Here is a 24,992-nt window from a genome sequence, read left to right on the forward strand (position 1 = left end):
CAGGGACTCAAGATTTTATTGCTGGCTTTATAGTCTAGAAAGCACAGGGCCTGGCACCAGAAGATTCTTAGGGAGTGTCTGTGGAGTAAAAATAATGATTGATATGTTCTGTTTTGCCCTTGCTGCTCTCAAGTGATTTAAGTTTGAATTCTTTAAGCCTCACAACAACCTGGTTGCATTATTCCCATGCACACGTGAAGAAACCGAGTCGGTGCAAGGCACTTGCTCCAGGTCATTCACGTGGGAAGTGGCAGGACTGTGCAGGCTGCTTTTCTCCATTACACTAAATAGCCTACAGGTGCATGACTTCTCCTGCTTGGGACTTTGTGGGAGGCTAATTGGGCCAACTGGGGTGATGGGGATTTCTTCCCAAAACACCGTCTAATTGTGGGATTCTGCAGCTAATGAACCGTCCACGCTGTCTGGAAGGCTGTCTGGGCAGCTCCAGCTTGTGGATGGTCCCTTCTGCCTGGAGGAGGGACAGGGGGCTCCTGGGCCCCACAAATGTTTCTGAGACTGCAGTATAGCCTCTCTGGGAAACAGGTTCTTAGCTAGGATGTCCCTGGGTTCCTGGTCTGGAGCATAGATCCACGGATTCTCTTTGTCCCATAGGCCTAAGACCCAATCAGATGGAGCAGAACCTCGTTTATCGCCAAGTACAGGGTAGACATCCTTGGGCTGTTGTTTTCATGCCTCTTGGGGGTACCAGGGGAGAGGAAGGAAGTAAGGGATGATATGATTGACTGATATTCAGCAGTATTTGGGAGTGCCTACTGTGCGCCAGGCTTGGGGGAGATGGTCCCTGCCCTCCCATAGCTTGGCAGCTCAGATGCCAACTCGAATGTGTTGTTGGATCACACCTGGGAAATGCAGTCTCCTTCCACCCACTCTTTTTTAAGGCAGTTTAAGGAAGAGGCTCAGCCATAGCCGGACTTGGGTTCCGAGGTTCAAAGATGTGGGAATGATAGGCTTGGATTCTGGAGCTGGATGGCCTGATTCATCTCCAGTCCCCACAGCTCCCAGCCACCCCACTCTGGGCGGGTCACGTCACATCTTTGACTCGCAGTTCTGTCTCCGGGGAAATGGGAAAAACCTGTGAGGAAGTGGCCTGATGGTGAGCAGGATACTGGATGCCACACTTGTATTGCTTTGTGTAGCCCCATAGCAGCTATGCCGGGCTGGCCTCCTTGCACCCATTTTGCAGGTGAGGTCAGCAAGGCTTGGGGAGCTAAGTACCTTGACAGTGGATATCCCAGAGCACGTGAGGGTCAAGTGAAGGTTCACATCTAGGTCCTTTGGTGCTGAAGTCCTTGCTTTTCTTTTTATAACAGTTTGTTGCTTTGTATAAACAAGGCTCCCTGTCATGAATAGACCTATCCTCTACTCAGTCAGGAAGGGAAATCCCAGATGCCTGAGAGTGGGGTCTGGTCAGCTCGTGAGTTCCCTGTGGTTCCTGGATGAGTCTGAGCTGGAGAAGATCCAAGACCAGAGGGAAGTTCTCAGCCCAGGCCTTGGAGGGTTCTGGCTCCTCCTATTCATTCCCTCTGAGAACGTTCCTTAGCCTGATCAACGAGACCACAGTCTGAGGAAAGACTCTGGGTGGCTCTCCTCAGTCTGGTGATGGCTTTGGCCTTGAGAGTCTGAGGAAGCTGGCCAGCCCAGGACCAGGCCTGAAGTTGTTTCTCATGATGTTGTTTTCTGAAGGCAGGCGAAGCTGAGTTGGCTGCTCCAGGATGAACTGCGGCTCCGAGAAGGGGAAGTAGGAGTCCTGCTGGTGCTGCTATGGCGTGTGAACCGCAGATGGACCCCGGTGGGGCAGCTGGCCCCTTGCCCACCTCTTCCCCTGGCTGGAGTCCCTTGCCTGGGGGAAGCCCTCCTGGCTGGGGGCAAGGTAGGGTCATGACCCTTAATTCCTTCCTCCTCTACCCCCCTGCCCCCGCCCCTAGGATGCTGAGCTGGACTCAGATAGTATGCTTGAGGAGAGGTGAGTGGAAGGGCCCAGAAGTGCCTGAGATAAGGGTGGGCATTTGGGGATGTGTTTCCAGGCATTTCTGTCATTGCTACTTACTGTCTCTGTCACCGAATTCCTTAGCTTGCCCTCTGCTAGGATGCTATAGCTTCCTCTTGCTCCTTGCCTCTTCCACTGTCTCTTCGTGGTGTCTCAGAGGGGTTTTTAAAGATGCACGACCTTTCTGTTTCCGTTTCTGTCGTTCGCCAGCTTGCAAGGCCTGCCTTAATGGCTCCTGCTGCCCCGGCCGTGCTGCCCTGCCCCAGGACCTTTGCGCCTGCTGTCCCTTTTGCATGTTATGCCCTTTCCCTGTCTCCTTTCCCCTGCTTAATTTCCCCTCATCCTTCAGAGCTCAGTTCAGATATCCCTTCCATGGGGAATCCTCCCCTGATGGCCCAGCCTAAGCCAGACCCTCTGATATATCCCTGCTTCTCCCTATGGCACTTAGCAGTTTGTAATTAAATTAATTCCCTATGTAATAACATGTTGAATGTCCAGCTTCCTAAGTAAAATGTAAGCTGCATGAGGGCAGGGGCTCTGTATTGCTTTGTTTATCCCTGTGTCTATAGTACCTAGCACATAGCTTGGCACATAGTCAGTTCAGTTCAGTTGCTCAGTCGTGTCTGACTCTTTGTGACCCCATGAACCGCAGCACGTCAGGCCTCTCTGTCCATCACTGACTCCCAGAGTCTACCCAAACCCATGTCCATTGTGTCAGTGATGCCGTCCAACCATCTCATCCTCTGTCGTCCCCTTCTCCTCCTGCCCTCAATCTTTCCCAGCATCAGGGTCTTTTCAAATGAGTCAGCTGTGTGCATCAGGTGGCCAAAATATTGGAGTTTCAGCTTCAACATCAGTCCCTCCAATGAACACCCAGGACTAATCTCCTTTAGGGTGGACTGGTTGGATCTTCTTGCAGTCCAAGGGACTCTCAAGAGTCTTCTCCAACACCACAGTTCAAAAGCAGCAATTCTTTGGTGCTCAGCTTTCTTTATAGTCCAACTCTCACATCCATACATGACTACTGGAAAAACTGTAGCCTTGACTAGACAGACCTTTGTCAGCAAAGTAATGTCTGTGCTTTTTAATATGCTGTCTAGGTTGGTCATAACTCAATAAGTATTTTGAATGAATGAATTAATGAATGAATGAGTGGCTGGGCATAGGCAAGTGGAGATGGCATTTTATATTGTGGCTGGTTTCTTAGATGATTTCAAACTTAAAAACAAGGCTTCCTTTTATGTCTACTGTTATTAGGAAAGCAATTCACACATATACGCATACCAGTAGAATGAAATAGAATGGAATAATTTACCTTCAGCTCTTTGAAGACATTGCTCCACTGGTTTTTGGCAAGCCAGTTCTTGCCCCTTTATAGGAAATAGCTTTCTGTATGTGAATACACACACATACACATGCACACACACATACACACACACTTGTACACATGCATGTTTCTTGGTAGCTTTTCAGATCCTTTTTTTTAGCTTAAGTGTGAAAATAAGGATTTCTAAGTGGAGGACTTTAAGTTCTCACTTTAAGAAACAGATGAGAGAGATTATTGCCAAGAATCCAGGAATTCATGGTTTGAAAGGGAAACAGAGATACCATCACTGTGAGAAGTCTTTGCATTGCTCGGGCAAACACCATCCACAGAGTGCAAAGAGCCAGGCTAGGGGAGCAGTTCGCAGTCTCCACGCCCGAGGTCCGGAGCAGTGTGGGTTTTCCACCCTGTGCTGTGCGGTGAAGGGCTAGTCCGAGGCTCCTACAGCATAGCTGCTGCCTTTTCTGTGCTCCTCTTTCTTTTCACTTCTTCTCTTTCTTACTTTCATTTCCCCTGGGACCACCAGTCAAGCTGGTTCTCCTTTCAGAGGCTCTGTTTCCTTTCCCATAGTAATTGTTTTCCACTTTCTAGGGCTTTTGCAGGAGACCCTGGTTTGATTCCTGGATTGGGAAGATCCCCTGGGATAGGCTACCCACTCCAGTATTCTTGGGCTTCCCTGGTGGCTCAGATGGTAAAGAATCCGCCTGCAATATGGGAGACTTCGGTTTGATCCTGGGTTGGGAAGGTCCCCTGGAGGAGGGCATGGCAAATATTCTTGCCTGAAGAACCCCCCTGGACAGAGGACCCTGGTGGTCTATGGAGTTGCAAAGTCAGACGTGACTGAGTGACTAAGCACAGGGCTCTTGGAGGATTAAATGGAATCAGGACTGTGACCCTGTGACTGTGGCTACTGCATAGGAAGGGCTCAGTCCCCGGAAACTATTCATATTTTATTTTATTGTTCTATTTTTATTTCAGCCCTTATCTTCTTTTTATCTGTTTTCCCTCATTTACTTATTTTAAAATCTTATTTTATAATTTTGCCTTTTTATATTTTATTTTTATGAAATCCTTTCTGGAACAAGGTGTGAGAAGATAAAAACAATACAACTAAACCAGTGTGGCTTTATGGTAACTTAGGTGCTCTGACAAGCTTTTAAATGATGACAACCATAGCAGCCAGTTAGTCAGCACCCATTTTACACTAAACGCTTTATTTTCATTGTCTTAATTATTTGCAGAATCTTCTGCAGTGGATATCATCATCCTGTAAGGGGATGGCCAGGAATTAAATGGCTTCTTCAAGGTTTCTCTGTTAGTGACAGGCTCACGTACAATTTGAACCCCAAACCATTTAGCGTGTGCTTCCCCCACTTCATTCATACATGAAACATTTATCTAGTACCTGCTGTATACTTGGCACTGAACCCAGTTCAAGGGGATTCAGTGATGTGTGAAACCCATGTGGGAGTAATATTGTTCGGATGGAGACAGTGGCTGATTGAGTAACTGGGTGTACATGAACTCATCTTCAGTGAGCATAAAGGAGAAGGGCAGTGATGGGCAGGGTTATCAGACAGATTTGACCTGGCGAGAGTTTAGAGCATCAAGGAAGACTCCGTGGGAAAGGGCTTAATGAACTGGAACGCAAATGATGACTGGGGTCTAAGGGAGTGATGCCAGGGGGATGTGTTCTAGGGAGAGAGCGGGAAGAGCATATGCAAAGGCCGTGTGGTGGGAGAGAACACTGCAGTCCCAGGAACAAAGGAAGTGACAAGATGCAGGATGAGGCTGAGCCTTCAAGCTGAGTTTGGCAGGAAGCTAGTTCTTCTAAGGACTGGGGGAGTATGGTAACAAGCTTGGTTTTCTTCAGAGCACTGGGAAGCTATTGAAAGTTAGCTTTTTTTTTTTAAAGATTTATTCGTTTATTTATTTTCGGTTGAGCTTGGGTGTTCATTGCCGCGGGCGGGCTTTCTCTAGTTGAGGGAATGGGGGCTACTCTGTAGTTGCGGTGTGCGGGCTTCTCATTGCAATGTCTTCTCTTGCTGCAGAGCATGGGCCCCAGGGCACATGGGCACATGGGCTTCAGTAGTTGCAACACACGGGCTTAGTTGCTCCACGACATGTGGGATCTTCCCAGACCAGGGATCGAACCCGAGACCCCTGCATTGGCAGGCAGATGCTTAACTCACTGGACCACCAGGGGAAGGCCCCTATTGAATACTTTTACTCAGAGGATTCACATCGTTTGATTTGTGCCCTGGCAGCTGTGTGAATCGGAGAAAGCAATGGCATCCCACTCTGGTACTCTTGCCTGGAAAATCCCATGGACGGAGGAGCCTGGTAGGCTCCAGTCCATGGGGTCGCTAAGAGTCGGGCATGACTGAGCGACTTAGCAGCAGCAGCAGCTGTGTGAATGCACTGTGAGAAGAAGAGCAGTTGAACAAGCCAGTTAGGAGACAGGGGTACAGGGAGAGGTGAAGGGAGCCTGGGTGAGGGTTGTGGGGAAGATGCCGAGGGGTGCATGGAGCTGGGAGAGATTTTGTTGGGCCCAATTGGCAGGGCCCAGGGATGGACTGGGTGAGGGGGTGGAGGAGCGATTGAGGAGGGTGGTGGGCAGGAATCCCCAGGAAGGTGGAGATTTAAGACTCCAGTATTGCCCAGAGCTGGGCTCTGTGCCAGTAGATAACATGTTTGTGGTTTAACCCCTTCAGTCCTGCTCCTCTTCTGAGTGACAGCTACAGAAAATGTGCTGAAATATTCAGCTTCCATCCTCGAGTGGCTAAACTCTAGGATCCTAGTATCTCAGGGCTCAGCCAGCCCCAGCTTTGCCCTGGCTGCTCACGGGTGGCTCCCGGGGCCTCATAGGTGAGAGAAGAGCTCAGTCCTTTCCTTCAGTTTCTCTGCTCAGAAGGGAAGTAGGTGTGGCTTCCTTCTGCTGCCATTCCTCCCTGGGCCTGAGGGGATTAACCTCACTCTGGCTCCTGGTCTGGCTTCCATGCAATGTTGCAGGGCAAGAGTGAGAAGTTGTGATAAGCCTGAGTTGATGTGCTTTTTGAGGTACTACTTTCACGCAATTTATGCTTTTAAAGTGTCAAACGAGTGCTGAGATACTGGGGAGGGCTTGCCAGTAAGTTAGTGGATTGGATTTCTGTGGCTATTGTAACAATGACCACTAACAGGAGCTTAGAAAATGCAGTATCCTCTTGCAGTTCTGTAGGTTAGGAGTCTGACACTGGCCTCACTGAGCTCAGATCATGAGGTCAGCAGGGCTGTGTTAGGAAGCTCCGGGAGAGACTGTTCCTTTCCTTCCCAGCGTCTGAAGGCTGCCCGTACGCCTTGGCTCCTGAAGCCTTCTGCCACTTCAAAGCCAGAGGTGTGCCATCGCTGTACCTTTCTTCCGTAGTCACAGCCCTCCTGGCTCTTCTGCCGCCTCCTTCTTCCACTTTTAAGGATCCTTGTGATTGCAGTGGGCCCCTCCCCAGATTATCTGGGCTTCCCTGGCGCCTCAGAAGGTAAAGAATCTGCCTGCAATGCAGGAGCCTGGGGTTTGATCCCTGGGTCAGGACAATTCCCCTGGAGAAGGGAATGGCTACTCACTCCAGTATTCTTGCCTGGAGAATCCCATGGACAGAGGAGCCTGGTGGGCTACAGCCCATGGGGTCGCAAAAAGTTGGACATGAATGAGCAACTAACACTTTCCACTTCCCCCAGATAACCTAGGAATCTCCCTCCTTCGGGCCCTATTAGACCCTTTCTCTTACCTGCAGCCTTCATTGGAAGGTTTAAGGATGGCGAGTCCTTCTTTGCTATGCGAATGTTCAAGGCCGGAGGAGGTGAGGCCATCAAGATCTGGGTTCACCCCAAGTCTTTATCGCTTAGCCACATGAAGCGTCTGTCTGCTTTCAGAGCTCCGCAGTGGCCAGGTCCTTACGGTGCTCCGGATCGACAATACCTGTGCGCCCATCTCATTTGACCTGGGAGCCGCCGAAGAGCAGCTGCAGACCTGGGGTATTCAGGTGAGTGCTGACTGTACTGTGTCCTTATTACCTTTTCTCCCATCCACCCATCAATCCACCCATCTGTCTGTCTTATCTATTCTATCATCTCATTATTTACAACATTTCTTTTTTTTACTGGCTCATTCATTGTTCTTTTAAAATTCTATTTTTGTATCTTATACTGGGGTGTAGTCAATTAACAATGTTGTGATAGTTTCAGGTGAACAGTGAGGGGACTCAGCCAGACACGAACATGTATCTATCCCCGCCCCCCCAAGACTCCACTCCCATCCAGGCTGTCACATGTTACTGAGCAGAGTTCCATGTGTGATACAATAGGTCCTTGTTGGTCATCCATGTTAAACATTGCAGTGATTCACAACATTTTTTTAAGCACCTACCCTGTGCTTGATATGCCAGTTAATTCACTTAATAGACGTGTGTTTGGGGGTGTCCGCCCTGTGCTGGGCACTTAATCACAGCTGCTCAGTGATTGCTACAGAGGTGACTAGGTCCCGTGCCTGGGGTCACACACTGGGGTTTTTGTGCAAATGAGAAGACATAATGCTCTAGGAACACTTGCACTGACTCTGGCACATAGTAAATGTTCAATAAATTGTGGCTCTTAAGTTCCCACAGGTGTGATTCTCACTCTTCTCATATCCTTTAGAGTATGAGGTCTGATCATCACTGCCTGGGATGGATTATTTATGGATAAGGAAGCTACAATTTTAATTTTACCCTGAAGACTTGAGAATTTACTCCTTTAACACAGAATTGTATTATGGTTTAAAACATTTTAGCACCATTAAAGGGAAGCGTTCCAAGTTGACAGGACTCACCCCACATCAGCATGACAGCTGGCTTTCCTTCCCACGCTTCCTTTCAGCCTTTGTACAAAAGGACATTTTCCTTAAACAGTTGTCTTCAGATGGGGTTTTCTTCACTGGTGAACAGTTTGCATATTGTTCTACCATGCTCCTAACTATCATCTCTAATGATTAAATTCTGTGTTCTTAAGCAGTTCATTCTCGTAAGACCTTTATGCTCTAGGGCGTTTTGCTCGGGCAGAAAAATGTGAGTTTTCAGTATCTTGGACTGCATTAATAGCTGTTGATGTAGTTTGATACTAATACTTGTATATCAAGTGTTCACTTTGGAAGGGGGCCCTGGGCTTGGATAAGCAGATAGTTAGATACAGATATCCGTCTAAGTAAGAGAGCGGCTCTGTGTAGTCTGTGCTGTGCTTAGTCTCTCAGTCGTGTCTGATTCTTTGCAACCCCATGGACTGTAACCTACCTGGGTATTCTGTCCATGGGGATTTTCCAGGCAAGATACTGGGGTGGGTTGCCATGCCCTCCTCCAGAGGATCTTCCCAACCCAGAGATCGAACCCAGGTCTTCGGCATTGCAGGCAGATTCTTTACCATCTGAGCCACCAGGGAAGCCCCAAGTAAGAGAGCAGAAACTCCCAGGGATGTCCAGATAATATGTATATATATATATATATAATACATATATTTACTGTATAATATATGGGCTTCTCTTATGGCTCAGCTGGTAAAGAATTCGCCTGCAATGTGGGAGACCTGGGTTCGATCCCTGGGTTGGGAAGATCCCCTGGAGAAGGGAAAGGCTACCCACTGCAGTATTCTGGCCTGAAGAATTCCATGAACTAAATCCATGGGGTCGCAGAGTCGGACATGACTGAGCGACTTTCACTCACTGTATAATACATGCTGCTGCTGCTGCTAAGTCGCTTTAGTCGTGTCTGACTCTGTGCGACCCCAGAGACGGCAGCCCACCAGGCTTCCCCGTCCCTGAGATTCTCCAGGCAAGAACACTGGAGTGGGTTGCCATTTCCTTCTCCAGTGCATGAAAGTGAAAAGTGAAAGTGAAGTCACTCAGTCGTTCCCAACTCTTAGCGACCCCATGGACTGCAGCCTACCAGGCTCCTCTGTCCATGGATTTTCCAGGCAAGAGTACTGGAGTGGGGTGCCATTGCCTTCTTCGGTATAATACATATATAAGTGTTATATGTATTATCTTGTTTAATATGCACACCACCTCTATAAAGTGTACAATTATTACCCTCATGTTCCAGAGGAGGAAAGTGAGGCTCAGAGAAGTGGGTTTCCTTGCTCTGGGTCACGCAGCACATGAGGGGCAGGGCCAAGGTTTGGACCCAGGGCTGGTCAACTCCAGGGCCTGCCCCTTAACCATTAGGCTCTCCTGGGTCTGTTGTGAGGTGCTGAGCCTGGGGTTATGGGGATCCCTCTCCCGGACGTCTCCCTGGGTCTTGAGCTGTCCCGCCTCCCCATTAGGGCCCGTCCTTCTCTGACCCTGTGATGCCGTTCAGGGCTCCATGCACCTTGTTCTGCGTTCTAGGGCAGCCCAGGATGCACTCACCCCACTTCCACATGATAGCCACGTGAACTGGACACAGCATGCTTGCTGGTGGGAAGAAGGGGCATGGTTCTCTGTGGCCGACGGGTCTCTTTCCCTTGGGTGGCCAAACAGGTCCCAGCTGACCAGTACAGGAGCCTGGCTGAGAGCGCCCTCTTAGAGCCCCAAGTGAGGAGATACATCATCTACAACTCGAGGCCCATGCGGCTGGCCTTCGCTGTGGTAAGGAGGGCGGGGTCCCCTGAGACACTGCTGAATTCAGTGCCACGCCCTGCAGCCTCTGGGTGCTGGTAACGCCTTTAGGGGCTGGTGGCCAGGCTGCCGGGGAGAGAGCAGTACCCACGGCCCTGGGTTTGGTGTAGGAGGAGGTTTATGGGGGAGAGTTGTTACCAGCTCCTCATGTAAGGGGTGGATGGCAGATTTACTAAGGGCAGAGGATGGGGGACTGGGAATCTGCAGACCTACCCCCGAGACCCCAGTCTTAGTATCTGGTCTTGTGAAGACCTTTCTGCTCTCTGGGACTTGGTTATTTTATTGACCTTTATAACAGCCACATGAGGGAGGTATTATTGTCCCCATTTTATGGATAAGGAAACTGAGGCTCAGAGAGGTGCCATAACATGTCAAGTCCACTTAGCATTTAAAGTGGGCTTCTGACTCAGATTCATCTCACTCCCAAGACCTGCCCTTTTCTGTTTTATTTAAAATCAGAGTAAGAAGGAATTTGGAATACCTGTTCTAACCCCTTGCCTCTCCATCTGCTTATGAACAAGGAACAAGGGCTTGTTCTCACAGGCCCCCACACCCGCATTGGTCTGTCTGGCACTGTGAGCTCTCTAAATCCGAAGAGGGTGTCTGAAGTGGCCAGAGGGTGGCCCTGGGAGTGGAGCTGCTCCACCCAAGGACAGGTGTCCCTGACCATGCCCTCTCTCTGGCTTCTCACAGGTGTTCTACGTGGTGGTGTGGGCCAACATCTACTCCACCAGCCAGATGTTCGCCCTGGGGAACCACTGGGCAGGCGTGCTGCTCGTGACCCTGGCTGCCACGAGCCTCACCCTGACTCTCGTGGTCATCTTTGAGAGACACCAGAGGAAGGTGAGCCCTCCGGGGACCCCAGCCATGCTCCCTCCAGAGAGGCTGTACCAGCAGGAGAACCCCAAGTCAGACCTTTCTTCCACCTGCTTCAAAGAATTTCCCCAGCTGGGAAACTTCGCCCTGGCCCATGTGTCCAGTGACTCAAAGAAGTCCAGTCACACGTGTGATCAGGTCCTTTCTGTTTTTCCCTCTGATCCCTGTGTGTTGTTTTTTGGAAGCGGGCTGGGTTTTGAGAGAGTCTGGGAGTGGCAGGGACGGCCCTTTGAGGCGACTGGGTCTCCCCTGCCATGCGCCTCCCCTGCCTGTGTGCTTGCGATAGCCGTGTGCGTGGGTGGACTCCAGCCTGGCTCTCAGTTGACAGTTGCATCACCTTTAATCTCAGTAGTGACCTCTGAGGCCAAGAGTGGGTGATCAGGGAGTTTAGGTAACTTGTGCCAATCCCAGTCTGATTGGCAGAGTTGGGAGTTCAAAGCTTGAACCCTCTGATTCCTGTGCCTTCATTCACAAAGGAGATTGATACCTCTGGCTTAATGCATGGTTTGCTAACTGTCTTCTGCTTCTTTAGCATCAGTCTTTTGTTACTGTTGAGCGCTTCATATGTGGTAGATCATCTATTAAGTGCTTTACATACCTTAACTCAGAACCCCCCAGTAAATCTCTGGGTAGAGTCTTTTATATTCATTTTACAGGTGAGGTACTTGAGACTCCAAAAGGCCCAAGGAGTAGTCCAAGGTCATGCTGCTAATAAATGGCAGAGCTGGAATTCAAAGCCAGGAGCTCAGATTCCAAGCCATGTTCTGGACCAATACCCAAGTGCATTGGTGTTCTGTGGCTATAACAGATAACCATAAATGTAGTGGCTTAAAACAATGTTTTGTTTTACAGTTCTGTAGTTTAAAAGTTTTGACAGGGTAGGGCTATCTCTTCTCTAGAATCTCTAGTGGGGAATCTGTTTCCTTGTCTTTTCTAGCTCTGGAGGCCTCCTGCGTTTCTTGGCTCATGGCCCCTTCCTGCATCTTCAGAGCCAGCAGTGGTGAATTGAGTCCTCACATTCTTGACTCTGAGTCTTCTCCCTCCCTCTTCCACTTTTAAGGCCCCTTGTGATGACTTTAGGGCTCCCCTGGTGGCTCAGATGGTAAAGAATTTGCCTGCAATGCAGGAGACTCAGGTTTGATCCCTGGGTCTTTGGGCTGTCTAGGTAATCTGGGCCAGTCTTCCTATTTTAAGGCTAACTCATTAGCATCATTAATTCCATCTGCCACCTTAATTCCTCTGTGTTATATAACATAAATTCACAGATTCTGTGCGGTAGGATTTAAGCAGCCTTGGGGGGTCATTATTCTGCCTACCACACCTCCACCGTCATTGTTTCTTCTTTTTTTAAAAAAAATCTATTTGTTTATTTTTGGCTGTGCTGGGTCTTCACTGCTGCACATGGCTTTCTCTAGCTGCAGCGAGCAGGGGCTGCTGTCTAGTTGCAGCGCGTAGGCCCTCATTGTGGCGGCTTCTCTTGTTGCAGAGCATGGGCTCTGGAGTGTGGGCTCAGTAGCTGTGGCGCCTAGGTTTAGTTGCCTTGCAGCATGTGGGATCTTCCTGGAGCAGAGATCAAACCCGTGTCCCCTGCGTTGGCAGGTAGGTTCTGAACACCTGGATCACCAGGGAAGCCCCTCCACTGTTCTCCTAAGCTACTTTAGGAAGCTCCCCAGCACCTGGCACAGAGATGGACTTTGAGACCTTTAGTAAACACTCTACTCTTGCCTGACTCAGGAGGAGAGGGCGGGATGTGAGGAAATGTGGTCAGAGTTTAGGGTATGAATTCCATTTAGCGCCTGTGCTCACAGGAACGAATAGGAACTTTATGGCTCAATCATTCTGAAAGGATCTTTGTTGAGCTTCGAGATGAGGCTGACAAAATAATGCTGCCCTTGGGCTCCGTTAATGCTTTCATGGTCTTGTGTTTGGCCTATAAAAAAATAAATTGAACTGGCTGCTTTTGCAATAAGAACCTTCTCTTGGGGAGGGGGAAAATGCTAAGTGTTCTGCTTTATCAGGAGCAAGAAAAATATCTGGTGCCTGGCAAGTGCTTCAGGGAGGCAGTTCAGGGAGGCCTGCTGTGGGTTTCTGCCTCCTTCCTCTGTTTCTTCCCTATTCAGCTGGTATTCACGAAGGCTCAGCAATGCCAGGGGATGTGCTGGGCATAGGGCAGAGAGATGAACAAAACTGTTTTCCCTCGTAGGTGCAGCATGGAGGCCCCAGGTGCATAATGGCTCTTCTTTCATTGCTCTTTTTGATCCTCCAGGATCCTTTACTTTCTAATATGGCCATGATTTAATGAGCACTTATTATGTGTTCTGTATTTGGGGCCTGATATCTATGCCCAACAACCTGACAAGAAGGCAGGATACCCCTACCATTTGCTAGCCCTACAACCTGGGGTGACTTACGGCTTAACCTCTCGGGGCTTTAGTTTTCTCATTTGTAAAATGGGATGATAATTGTAGCTCCTCATAGGATTGCCGGGAGAACTAAATGATGTCATATACGCAGCGTGCTTGTACTCCTACTTGTGTGCGTGCATTAGTTGATCAGTTGTGTCCAACTCTTTGTGAGACAGTGGACTGTAGCCCGCCAGGCTCCTCTGCCCATGGAATTCTCCAGGCAAGGATACTGGAATGAGTTGCAATTCCCTTCTCCAGGGGATCTTCCCAACCCAGGGATTGAACCTGGGTCTCCCGCGTTGCAGGCAGATTCTTTACCATCTGAGCCACAAGGGGAGCGCATAATCCTACCTGGTATTATATAACGTATTAACTCTTCAAAGCTCAGAGAGGTTAAGTAACTGGTCTGTGGTCATACAGCCTTCCTTACGTCTTCCTTTGAGCCTCAGCTCAAGGACTTCTCAAATCCCTTGTTACTCAGGACCTTGCAGATCCCCCTCCCTGACCGTCGTCACTCTGACTGTTTGTGTTCAACCTGCATCACACAACATCCTTGAGAGCCTCAGCATTTGTACACACCGCTTTGGTTTCCCCTGTTTGGGAGAGGCAGGAGCCCCTCCTCCTGCAGATACCTGTGGCATATGACTGTGTCCTGGGCACTGGGTGAAGTGCTTCACACACACAGTCTCAATTCAATCTCACCACCTTCCTAAGGGCTGGGGACACTTTTTATCCTTATTCAGAACTGGAGAAAGCGAGACTCAGAGAAGGGACACAGCTGACCAGGACCACACTACCCAGAAGTAGCGGAGCTGGGCTTCACCCCAGGCTTGCTGACACTGTTGAATTTATTGTCCCAACAACCCCACAGTCTGTTGTATAGGGGAGACAGTGGCTGTGTCTTAAAGACCAAGATTGTCCCGTGGTGTCTTGGGCTGGGACAGTGCATGGTTATTGCCTGGGCCCAGGAGTGCCCCGACAACATGAAGTTCAGGCCGTGAGGCTGGCGTTTGTCTTCTAGGCCAACACCAACACAGACCTCAGGCTGACAGCTGCCAACGGAGCCCTCCTGAGACACCGGGTGCTGCTGGGGGTTACAGACACGGTGGAAGGTTGCCAGAGTGTGATTCAGGTACTGCGTCATCGAGCGACCCCTTCTGTGGGAGCTTTGAGGCCGGGCTCCCCAGGTCTGTGCAGTGTCTGCCCGGGTCTGCTAACAGAGACGGCATCAGCAGCCCTTCCTTCCTCCCTGCTCCTGTGTCCCCTTCTGAAGACTCCTCTCTTTGTGGTTAGCAGCAGCCTAGAACCTCCACAAGGCGGGGCTGGAGGGACAGTTTGAAGGAAGCCAAGCTACATTCTGCCTTCAACATTTATTCAGCAGAGAGATGGGGCCTCCCCTGTTTCAAGCCCTCAGTGCCCAGATGAGGTCCCTGGAGAGGCAGGTCAGACCCTGAAGGCCGTGTGCCCCTGGCTTGGTTGTTTCCTTGGCTCCAGGGAAATGTGAGATCTGAAGCGACCAGAAGGAGGTCACGCAGTGTGTCTGGGACACAGCCGGGCTGGATGAGGCTCAGGGCTCCCCATCCTGGCTGTGCTCGGCCAGTGGGATTGGTGCATCTCCTCAGTCAGTGTCACGCCTGCATCTCACCCAGTGGGAGCCCGGGGTGGGGGTACAGGTGGTCTTTGGTAGGAAGCCCATTGGGCATATGACCTGTACATCCCCAAAATATTTACCAAGAGCCCACAATGTGCCAGGCACTGTTTTAGGTACTGAGGCTATGGCAGAGAACAGACATAGGCAGGTTCTGAGTTTACGAAGCACGCCCGAGATGGTGTAGGATGTAAAGGGATCTTGCTTGACACCAAGGGTGAACTTGATCACTAGACTACTGGTAGGTCAAGCGTGATAGTGTAGATCAGAAGCTTCTTGAATCTGGGGGTCTTTTCAGCCTCATTTATCTCTAAATCCTCTTTTATCGTTTGGTACAGAGGAGCGACTTGGCAAGTGTTAGTTGGATATATGGCTGGCTGGCTGGATTGACTAAGGAGTGGACACATCTTTTAAAAAACCAGGTTCTTCCAGTTACAAAGTAGCATCTTGAGACGGGGTGATATAATGGATTTTTTGGGGGGATGTGCGGCATAGAGGGGTCCAGGGTGAGTAATGGGTGAGGGTAGAGGTGAAATCAGTGCAGCATGAAGAGGTAATCACTGAACCAAGATGATGGGTGACTGGGAGTTAATGCCTTCCTGTGCTCTTCTTCTGTGTATATATGTTCATGATAAAAAGTAAAAAAGGAATCCACATATTCCCTTGGGGGTGAGGTAGTGGGAGAGATGTGACCTTGGGTCTCACCGGGAAGAGGGAGGCCCGAGATCCAGAGGAGTGGGTCTGCGGCCAGGGCCGTGGGCCAGGCGCCAGTGGTTTCTTGCAGAACTCAGGTTGTGATGTATGAACATGGAGGATTTCCACCTGGCTGAGTTTACCCCGGCCTCCTGGGGGCTGTGGAGGTGGAGGTGGAACGGGAGGTGATGGCGAGGGGCCAGCAGACTTCTTAGCCGCTCCTGCCTCCAGAGCCCCCAGGTTGTTGACCTCTGACCTGGCCACGAACAGTGGAGGTGATAGCTCTGAAGGGTTTCACTCGTTTGATTGTTAGGTTCCAGACAGAAGGGCATCCCAACCACTGTGGATAGAGGGGGTACATACATGCGTTCATCCCAGGTGGATATGTGATGTCCAGGATGGTCCAGAGTTTATCTGGGATGTTCAGTGACTTGAGAGAGATGGGACTTCAGCCATTTGGGACAGGGTTTGACAGTTTCTGAATTTTGCACACAAAGCCATTTGTCTGCCAGTCATCCAAAGGGGATCGGCTATGTAGGGGAACTCAGAGACAGCAGAATGGCTCCCATCTGAGACCAGGGTGAATCTGGTCATCCCCAGAAGGGCGGGCCTGCGGGGAGGAGGCAGGTGGTGAGGCCCGTCTTGGGGATGGAGAGTTCGAGGTCCGGAGGGCTTTGTCCTCTGTGGTCATGACTGCTTCTCTCCCCAGCTCTGGTTTGTCTATTTTGACCTGGAGACCTGTGCGCAGTTTTTGTCTGATCACATTCGAGAGATGAAGATGAGCCAAGAAGTAAGTAAGATACCTTAAGTGAAAAACAAAAGAAGAAAATAAACCAGGAGGCTAAATTGTATAGATTGCATTATCTCAGTGTTGGGAAAATGTCTAAGGAAAAAGTTACTTGGAAGGAAGAATACCTCTGTGGAATCATGGCTGTTTTTGCCCAGGATATTATGGCTGTTTTTCTCTTCCTGTATAACTAGTTGCATTTGCCACATTTCTTATAGTGAATGTTTATTTTAATTATAATAATAGTAATAAATAATAATAGATTTCATTTATCACAACAACAATGATAAAGATTCTGGCAGAGGAAAATACCATATATTTAAGTGACTTTCCCTTGTTTAGAATCTTCAGTGTTTTGGGGAAGAACAGGGAGATTTTGCTTCACCTACACAGAAGCAGAAACTGAGGCTCTGAGAAGGCCCAGAGCCAGCTGGAAATGCTGGATTCGGAGCCCAGCCCTCCCATCCTCGAGCCCTGTGCTTCTTTCATGGGACCCATTTCCTCGGTCCCGAAAGTGCTATAGTTGGTCTTGAAGTCAGGATTGTGGCTTAGCCCCGATCCAGCTAAGTTAGTCCCTGTGTGGCTTAGGAGAAGGCCTTTGAGTTCAATTGCTCATCTGCAAATATGGGTAAAGATTCCCATGTCCCAGGCTACGCTGAGGAACAGATGAGAGCATGGACGGAAAAGTGCTTCTGACTGTATTTTTGCAGGAATTATCTGATCTCTCCAATGTGGCTCAGCTCCAGGGTCTCCTGAGGTCAGCATCTGAATCTGTAGACAGTCCACCCATCCTCTGTGGGTCTGATGCTTGGCTAGCCACCTGGCCTCCTACATCCACCCAACTGAGGACACCACTGAGCCCCTCTCTGTTTCCTTTGTAGTCCTTGCTGAGAAGCAGATTGAGCCAGCTGTGTGTTGTCATGGAGACTGGGGTAAGCCCCACAGCGAACGAGGGGCCAGAGAACCTGCTGGAGGAAACTCCTCTCCTGCCCGACCGTCCGGGTTCCACGGAGAAGCCGCTCATGCAGACTGAACTTCGCCAGCTTGTTCCTGAGGCTGAGCCGGAGGTAACAGGCACCCGGGCCGGTAGGGCCGCCCTCCTTCACCGGGTGTTTGCATAGAGTCCGTGCATGGCTCTCAAGTTCTACTGTAGATTCCTGGGACGTGCCTTTACTGAGTTGGTTGGGACAATACACCTCTTCCAGCCTACTAGTTTTTTTTAATATTTTTTTTCCTCACTGCAGCAGTTTAAAAGATAGCTTGCTGCTACTGTTGCTGCTAAGTCGCTTCAGTCGTGTCCGACTCTGTGCGACCCCATAGACAGCAGCACACCAGGCTCCCCCATCCCTGGGATTCTCTAGGCAAGAACACTGGAGTGGGTTGCCATTTCCTTCTCCAGTGCATGAAAGGGAAAAGTCAAAGTGAAGTTCCTCAGTCGGGTCCAACTCTTAGTGACCCCATGGACTGCAGCCTACAGGCTCCTCCATCCATGGGATTTTCCAGGCAAGAGTACTGGAGTGGGGTGCCATTGCCTTCTCCAAAGATAGCTTAGAGGAATATAAATATAAATTTTTAAATATAAAATACTTACTGGGTACCCCCCCATTTAAAAAATATCTTGGTATTTTTTGTATAGTTCCATGGGATGTGTAGTTGTGTGTTGATGGATGGTAAGCCTGTCTCAACATGAGCATGTTGATAAATATTTGGGTCATTTTAAAATCTGTTTATCAACCGATCTATCATCAATGTATCTATCTCCTTAAATTGCAGTTGGATATTGAAATCTTATGTGCATCTCTGTTGAATTCCCATTTCCTCCTGCTCCAAAGTTCTGTTGGGTCCTGCTAGCTAAGCTGTTTGTTTGGGATGGCTAAGAGCTGGTAGACCAGAAGTCTGGTAATATGGTTTGCAGCTTGTGGAACCCCCTTCTCACCATGAGGACAGACGGTTTGGATGACAAGCCGCGAGGGGTGATCTCCGGCAGGGTGTGATACAGGAGAACACTTGCCTTTGGTTTTTTGCCACTAGATTTGGAGATGAAAAGTCTAGTCCAGTCCAGACTTTCCCTTTTGCATGGATGGGGAGTGGGGAGCCTGCAAATAGGACCATTATGAGAGAAAATGATAAATATATTAATCTCTTCAAAGAGCTGAAAATATAAGGTCACATTCTTTCTTGTGCATTCATGTCTGGGTTTATGTGAAATAGCCTATTAACTATGATGGGTCTTTTAAATGATTTTTTTCAAATTCACTCAAACCAATAGTAATACAATTTCCTGTCATGAATATCAAGTCTCAGTGCGTGTGCACATGTTTTTAAAGTAGCTGCTCTTACAACGTAGTGAGGGAAAGTACAATCGATGCCCAAGTCTCAGCCTGGGCCAGACTGTCTTATTTCAGGAGGAACCCAGTATGTGTGAAAGGCAGATAAATAGTTATAATGACCTCTTACATTTTTATAGATTTTTGTCATGCATAAAATTCTTTAGCATTTCCTCTAAAATATGGGTTATTTTCCCTTTTTTCTTGTTGGGTGAAATAAACTTCCAGGGGGTCAGCTGACTTACTCAAGGTCACATAACAAGGGAGAATATGGCAGAATCCAGGGCAGAAACCAGCCTATGATTTTCAGGAGGCAAATTTTCTTGTTGAGTTTCTTTGCTTATGTTAATCAATTTTGAAGTAAATGGGTGCAAAGCTCAATCTGAATTAGTAAGTGGTAGGCTATTTGATGTTTTCAGCATTTTTCTAGCACAAAGGATAACTCTAAGGAAACACTGATCCAACAGAGCTAGTTTCTGCTTTTTGAATAATGATAGTGATATTGATGGCATTTATTGAGTACTGCACACTGGGCTTTCTTTCCATAAGTTCCTTTAATAAATCCTTACTGTAGCACAATCAGAAAGATGTTTCGATTTTCTGTCTTTTGCTGCTGAGGAAATGGCTCAGCAAAGTGAAGTGACTTGTTCCCAGTCTGTCCCAGGGTGGCTGAGCTGATATTCCCACTTTTTTTGATCCCTAACTGTACCGACATAAACAGCCTGGGTGTAACCCACACCTTACTGCATAACCTTCAGACTGGCTGCAGGTGAAAGATCTCTGAAAGAGGAAAATAAATATAACATTTTAAATAAAAAATACTTATTAGGTACCCCCCCATTTAAAAAGTATCTTGGTATTTTTTGTGTGTAGTTCCATGGGATGTGTAGTTGTGGGTCCATAGGTGGTAAGCCTACCTAAACATGAACATGTTGATAAGTATTTGGGTCATTTTAAAATCTGTTTATCAGCCAGTCTGTCATCAATCTATCTCCTTAAATTGCAGTTAGATACTGAAATCTTATATGCATCTCTGTTGAATTCCATTTCCTCCTGCTCCAAAGTTCTATTGGGTGCTACCACCTAAGCTGTGCTGCACGTTAAGGAGCTAGAGCATCTTCCCTGGAATCCCAGCTGCCAGACAGGTGGATGGAACTTTGGAGACCAAATGTGTTAATAAGAGCATGCAGTAAACACAATTTTTCCAATTCTTTTTTTTTTTTTTACTTAAATTTTTTTTCCACTGCAATAAAATATACCCAATATTAAATTTCCCACCGTAATTCTTTGTAAGTGTATGATTCAAGGGCATTTAAGTCCATTCACATTGTTGTGCAACCATCACTACATCCTCCTCCAAACCCTTTTTATCTTCATTATTGAAACCACATACCCATTAAAATACAAACTCTCTTACCTTCCCCAGCTCCTGGGAACCACCATACTATTTTCTGTCTCTATGAATTTATTGCTCTGTGTGCATGCTCAGTGGTAAAAAATCTGTCTGCAACGCAGGAGACCTGGCTTTAATACCTGGGTCGGGAAGATCCCCTGGAGAAGGACATGGCAACCCACTCCAGTATTCTTGCCTGGAGAATGCCATGGACAGTGGAGCCTGATGGGCTACAGTCCATAGGGTCGGATGTGACTGAGTGACTAACACACACACACACACACACACACACACACACACACACACGTGCTTGGTCACTCAGTCTTATCTGACTCTGCGACCCCATGGACTGTAGCCCACCAGGCTCCTCTGTCTATGGAATTTTCTAGTCAAGAATACTGGAGTGGATTGTTATTTCCTTCTCCAAGGGATCTTCCTGACTCAGGGACTGAACCTGGGTCTCCTGCATCAGCAGGTGGATTCTTTACCGCTGAGCCACCTGGGCTTCCTGAATTTATTGCTGTATGTGTCTCTTTTAAGTGGAATCATACTGTGTTTGTCTTGTGTCAGATCCTTTGTACACACACCTCTGATTGAAGAGGTCTTTGGCCTCAGCCAGCCAACAAGCAAACAAAAACAAATGTGTGAACAGGGTGAAATGATGCATTGTAGTTTATTGGAGAGAAACCTGCTCCTCTCACGTGCATGAGGACAGGAAGTGAAGGCAGGTTCTCAGTGGGACGGGGACGGTCCCCTCGCGCTCTTAGGCTCAGCTTTTTTTTGCCCCTAAGTATCCAACTGAGTCAGGCCCTAAACCCCGCTTTCCCTGGATCAGAGCATCCTTTATTTTCTCTAGGGGGCTCACACAGCATAGAGGAGAGAAGCGTGATCTGGTAGCCTCGATGAGCACTTTTAATATAGGAATACTAGCCTGAAGTAATACAGCAGGTACTACCCTGTGTAAATTGAAGAATCTGCCATCATAGGGGTATTCTCCGAACCCTGCCTCCGTTTACTGGCGCTTCTCTTCAGGTGCATTACCTGGACCTCTGTACTTTACAAAATCACTTGCAACTGGAAGAAGAGAGAGAAAGAGACAGGGTGTCTCTGTGTGTGTGTGCAATTGGCTGTTATAAGCTAATGGTAATTTCTGTAGTGCTCCCTAGCTTTTTTGTGCATGAAAGTGAAAGTGAAGCTGCTCAGTCGTGTCCGACTCTTTGCAACCGCATGGACTATATAGCCTGCCAGGCTCCTCCGTCCATGGGATTTTCTAGGCCAGAGTACTGGAGTGGGTTGCCATTTCCTTCTCCAGGGGATCTTCCTGACCCAGGGATCAAACCCAGGTCTCCCACATTGCAGGCAGATGCTTTACCGTCTGAGCCGTTAGGGAAGCTTTTTTGTGCATATTATCACCTACTAGCAGTTAGGTTACCCACCTTGGAGATGAGGAAATTGAGACTGCAGTAGCCCCACAGAGCTTGAGAGCTAGAGTTCCGGGCCCGTTCAGGCATCTTGCAAGAACCCCGGCTGAGGGCCTGGCCGGGTTCTTCTTAGTGAGTGTCACTGCGGGACCAATGTCAAAGCCGAGGACCACTTGGCTTTCTCTTCACTCTTTAGATACTTCTCTGTGGGCCTCACTCTGCTTCCCTGCCTCTTCCAGGAAATGGCCCAGCAGCTGCTGGCGGTGTTTGGTGGCTACTACACCCGCCTCCTCGTGACCTCTCAGCTTCCCCAGGCACTGGGGACACGACACATGGACTCTCCAAGGATTCCTTGCCCCTGCCAGCTCATAGAGGCCTACATCCTGGGCACCGGGTGCTGCCCATTCCTGACCAGGTGACCTTGGAACGAAGGTACTCCTCTTCCTCCAGGACTGAAGGTGAGAGGTCAGGGAGGCCTTGGAGCCCCGGGGTGGCTGATGGCGAGGCTCTGGGGTGCCCTGAGGCTGTCATTCATGTCAGCACTGGGGATCCGGTGTTCACTCCAGGACCCTGCACCAAAATGGCTTGTCGACAGTCCACGCTGACCCCTGGCCTTTGCAGAAGCGGATGGTCCCACTCTGAGCTACTTTCTGTGCTGCTTAGAACTGTTGGCATGAGTGGAAGGGGCCCCTCGCCCATCCCTTTCATTGTCTGGTGAGCCCCGAAAATGTGAAGATGACCAGACGGGGCTGAAAGTGGGCCCAAAGCTGGCTCTCAGGTGATGCTCCGGTCCTCACCTGCTTCGCGTCAGATGGAGACTCCGGAAGGACTCTGCTCTGTGTGGCGTTGCCTCGAGCCCCTTAAATTATAAGATGCCCCCTTCCCAGTCTGAAGCAAAGAAGTAAATTCTCAGAATGTTCTCCACTTTTAAGTTGTTCTTGCCCTACATTTTCTGAAAAACGATGTCACTTGGGCTTGTCTGCTAGCACGCAGGCCTTCAGGAGACAGAAGGAAGGAACGAACAGTATGTAACTAATGAGATTTGGAAGAGACTGATCCTGTCTGATTAGAGGACTTGCTTTGTTCCAAGGCACACATGCCTGTGGGTGTGGTCTCACTGCAGAGAGAACAGCAGTCCTGTTCCCTCACACTAACGCTGTCCTGCAGTGAAGCGAGATCTCTCCCTCGTGGAATTCCATGAAGAGCTCAGAGGCTTCCAGGTGCTCTGCTTCTGAAAAAATATGAAGACCCATTGTTCCCTGGGCCCGAATCTAAAGACCCCAGCCTGGCATTTAAAGGCTCCCCAGTGCCGAAGACTTTGCCATTATCTGCAATTTTGGCCTCATCGCCCATAAAAATCCTTCATAGGTTGAAAATGTTTCCTGAACTGACATAGCTATTCTTTTGCATCTGTTGGATTCCTATGCATGCTTTTTTTTTTTAAAAAAAGATGTTTTAAAATTGAGGTATAGTTGATGTAAGATATACTATGTACGTTTCAGGTGTACAATGTCGTGATTCCTCATTTTTAAGGGTTATGCTCCATTTATAGTTACTATAAAATATTGGCTGTATTCCCTGTGTTGTATAGTATATCTTTGTAGCTTATTTATTTTATACATGGGAGTCTGTTCCTCTTAGTCTCCTCCTCCATATTGCCCCTCCTCCTTGCATGTTTTAAAGCCTAGCTGTCCTTACCCCTCCTCAGGAAGCCTTCCAACATCGCTGCTACTTCTATTTTTTTGTTTTTTAAAATTACCTCTTTAATCTATTAATCCAAATCATCTCACCTTGTTTTTCTTTGGCCACACCATAGGACTTGCATATCTGAGTTCCCTTACCAGGGCTTGAAACCAGGCCCTTGGCGGTGGAAGCACTGGGTCCTAACCACTGGGCATCCAGGGAATTCCTGACTCTGCCTCCCTTAAATTCTCTCTTTTTAAAAAATTACTATTATTATTTTGCCTTTGGGCTGTGACACATGGCATGCTGGATGGTTCCGTGCCCAGGGACTAAACCTGGGCCTCTACAGTGAAAGTTCGGGATTCAACCACTGGGCCCCCCGGGAATTTCCTCCTTTGAGTTTTTGATGTAGCTGGTGCCTTTACTGGAGAAGGCAATGGCACCCCACTCCAGTACTCTTGCCTGGAAAATCCTATGGATGGAGGAGCTTGGTGGGCCGCAGTCCATGGGATCGCTAAGAGTTGGATATGACTGAGCAACTTCACTTTCACTTTTCACTTTCATGCATTGGAGAAGGAAATGGCAACCCACTCCAGTGTTATTGCCTGGAGAATCCCAGGGACGGGGGAGCCTGGTGGGCTGCCATCTCTGGGGTTGCACAGAGTCGGACACGACTGAAGCGACTTAGCAGCAGCAGCTGCCTTTACTGCCGTTTTGTTATTAATTCTGATTTCCTGTGCACAGGCCTGTTTTTCTAGCTAGCCCATAAACCCCTCAAGGACAAAGACTTATACTTTTTGTGTATGACCTAGACCTGCTAAGGAAAAGAAATTCCTGTAGATCGAGTGCTGTCACCTCAATAGTAGCTTTTGCAAAACACTCTCTGTACTCAGTTGAATGATGAGTATAGTTGGCACAGACTGGGGTTCTGGTCTTGAACTAACACTTTTAGCTATGTAATTTTTGGCTGGTCCTCAGTTTATGCATCTTTATAATGGGTAGCTTGGATTTTCCTTTTTTTTTTAATTGGCCCTTTCAAAGTCAAATATCTGGAAAGTTCCAGCATTTTCTGTTCCATTCTTGCCCTTGGCCTTTCTGTCTGTTATGCCTTTGTCTACATGTAGAAAGGTTCTATAGCTTCACACAGATAAGGTGCCCAGACTTGATCATCATTTGGATAGGCTTGCAGGAGACCTGGATTCTCATCCTAGATCTGCTTCTTCTTAGCAGTGTGACCTTGGCTAGGTTAACCTCTCTGAATGTCAGTTCACTCTATAAATGACTCTAGTGAACATGAACTGTAATTATGTGGCTGACTTACCATGTAAGAGATGAATCTGACCATTTTCTCTGGGCCAGAGAAGAGAAAGCATGAGCATAGACCAGCTCTTAGAAATGGCTGTTTTAAGCATTTCTCTTCGGCCAATGCTGTGGCCTGCTTTGCTTAATGAGATTTACTCATAAAAGTGATCACTGCCTTCTTCTACCTGCCACAGAGGAAGTGTGGGCTGTGAATGTGACCAGTAGAAGCCCACGTTTATCATCCAACCACAAAGCCCTGGTAAGTATAATAATAGAGAATAAAAATATGTGTGTTTTGAGAAAACAGCAGTTTCTCCTTAAAGGGCCCTTGATGTGTTCTTTCCTGCCTTTCCCTCTCTGTAGAGTTTCTGGTGGTCTCACCGGGCAGATGGGCCATTCAGGTATGCCCACAAGATACGTCTCTTTGCGTTCAAGCCTCATTTCTTCTTTTAGAAAGTTCTGTGATC

General features: G+C 48.4%; 1 protein-coding gene across 15 annotated transcripts in view; it reads left to right on the forward strand.

Moving 5' to 3' along the window:
• Positions 1 to 24,992, forward strand: part of TMEM268 (transmembrane protein 268) — an 82,748-nt gene that overhangs the window by 1,660 nt on the left and 56,096 nt on the right. For 3 of the 15 annotated variants that reach the window (XM_086413875.1, XM_086413874.1, XM_086413873.1), the window contains exons 2-11: positions 1,705 to 1,891; positions 7,242 to 7,351; positions 9,853 to 9,960; positions 10,684 to 10,833; positions 14,293 to 14,403; positions 15,258 to 15,341; positions 16,322 to 16,402; positions 17,281 to 17,466; positions 21,780 to 21,998; positions 22,107 to 23,114. In XM_086413875.1, the coding sequence (XP_086270001.1) occupies positions 1,783 to 1,891; positions 7,242 to 7,351; positions 9,853 to 9,960; positions 10,684 to 10,833; positions 14,293 to 14,403; positions 15,258 to 15,341; positions 16,322 to 16,402; positions 17,281 to 17,466; positions 21,780 to 21,959 (1,119 nt within the window). In that variant the 5' untranslated portion in view covers positions 1,705 to 1,782 and the 3' untranslated portion in view covers positions 21,960 to 21,998; positions 22,107 to 23,114. Of the gene's footprint in view, positions 1 to 1,704; positions 1,892 to 7,241; positions 7,352 to 9,852; positions 9,961 to 10,683; positions 10,834 to 14,292; positions 14,404 to 15,257; positions 15,342 to 16,321; positions 16,403 to 17,280; positions 17,467 to 21,779; positions 21,999 to 22,106; positions 23,115 to 24,992 lie in introns of those variants that run through there. The other 12 variants (XM_086413883.1, XM_086413882.1, XM_086413881.1 and 9 more) reach the window with 6 other exon arrangements.

Source organism: Bos grunniens, chromosome 8 (genome assembly GCF_055505025.1).
Source record: "Bos grunniens cultivar Pamir isolate PY7600 chromosome 8, Bosgru_T2T1.0, whole genome shotgun sequence".
Lineage (NCBI taxonomy): Eukaryota > Metazoa > Chordata > Mammalia > Artiodactyla > Bovidae > Bos > Bos grunniens.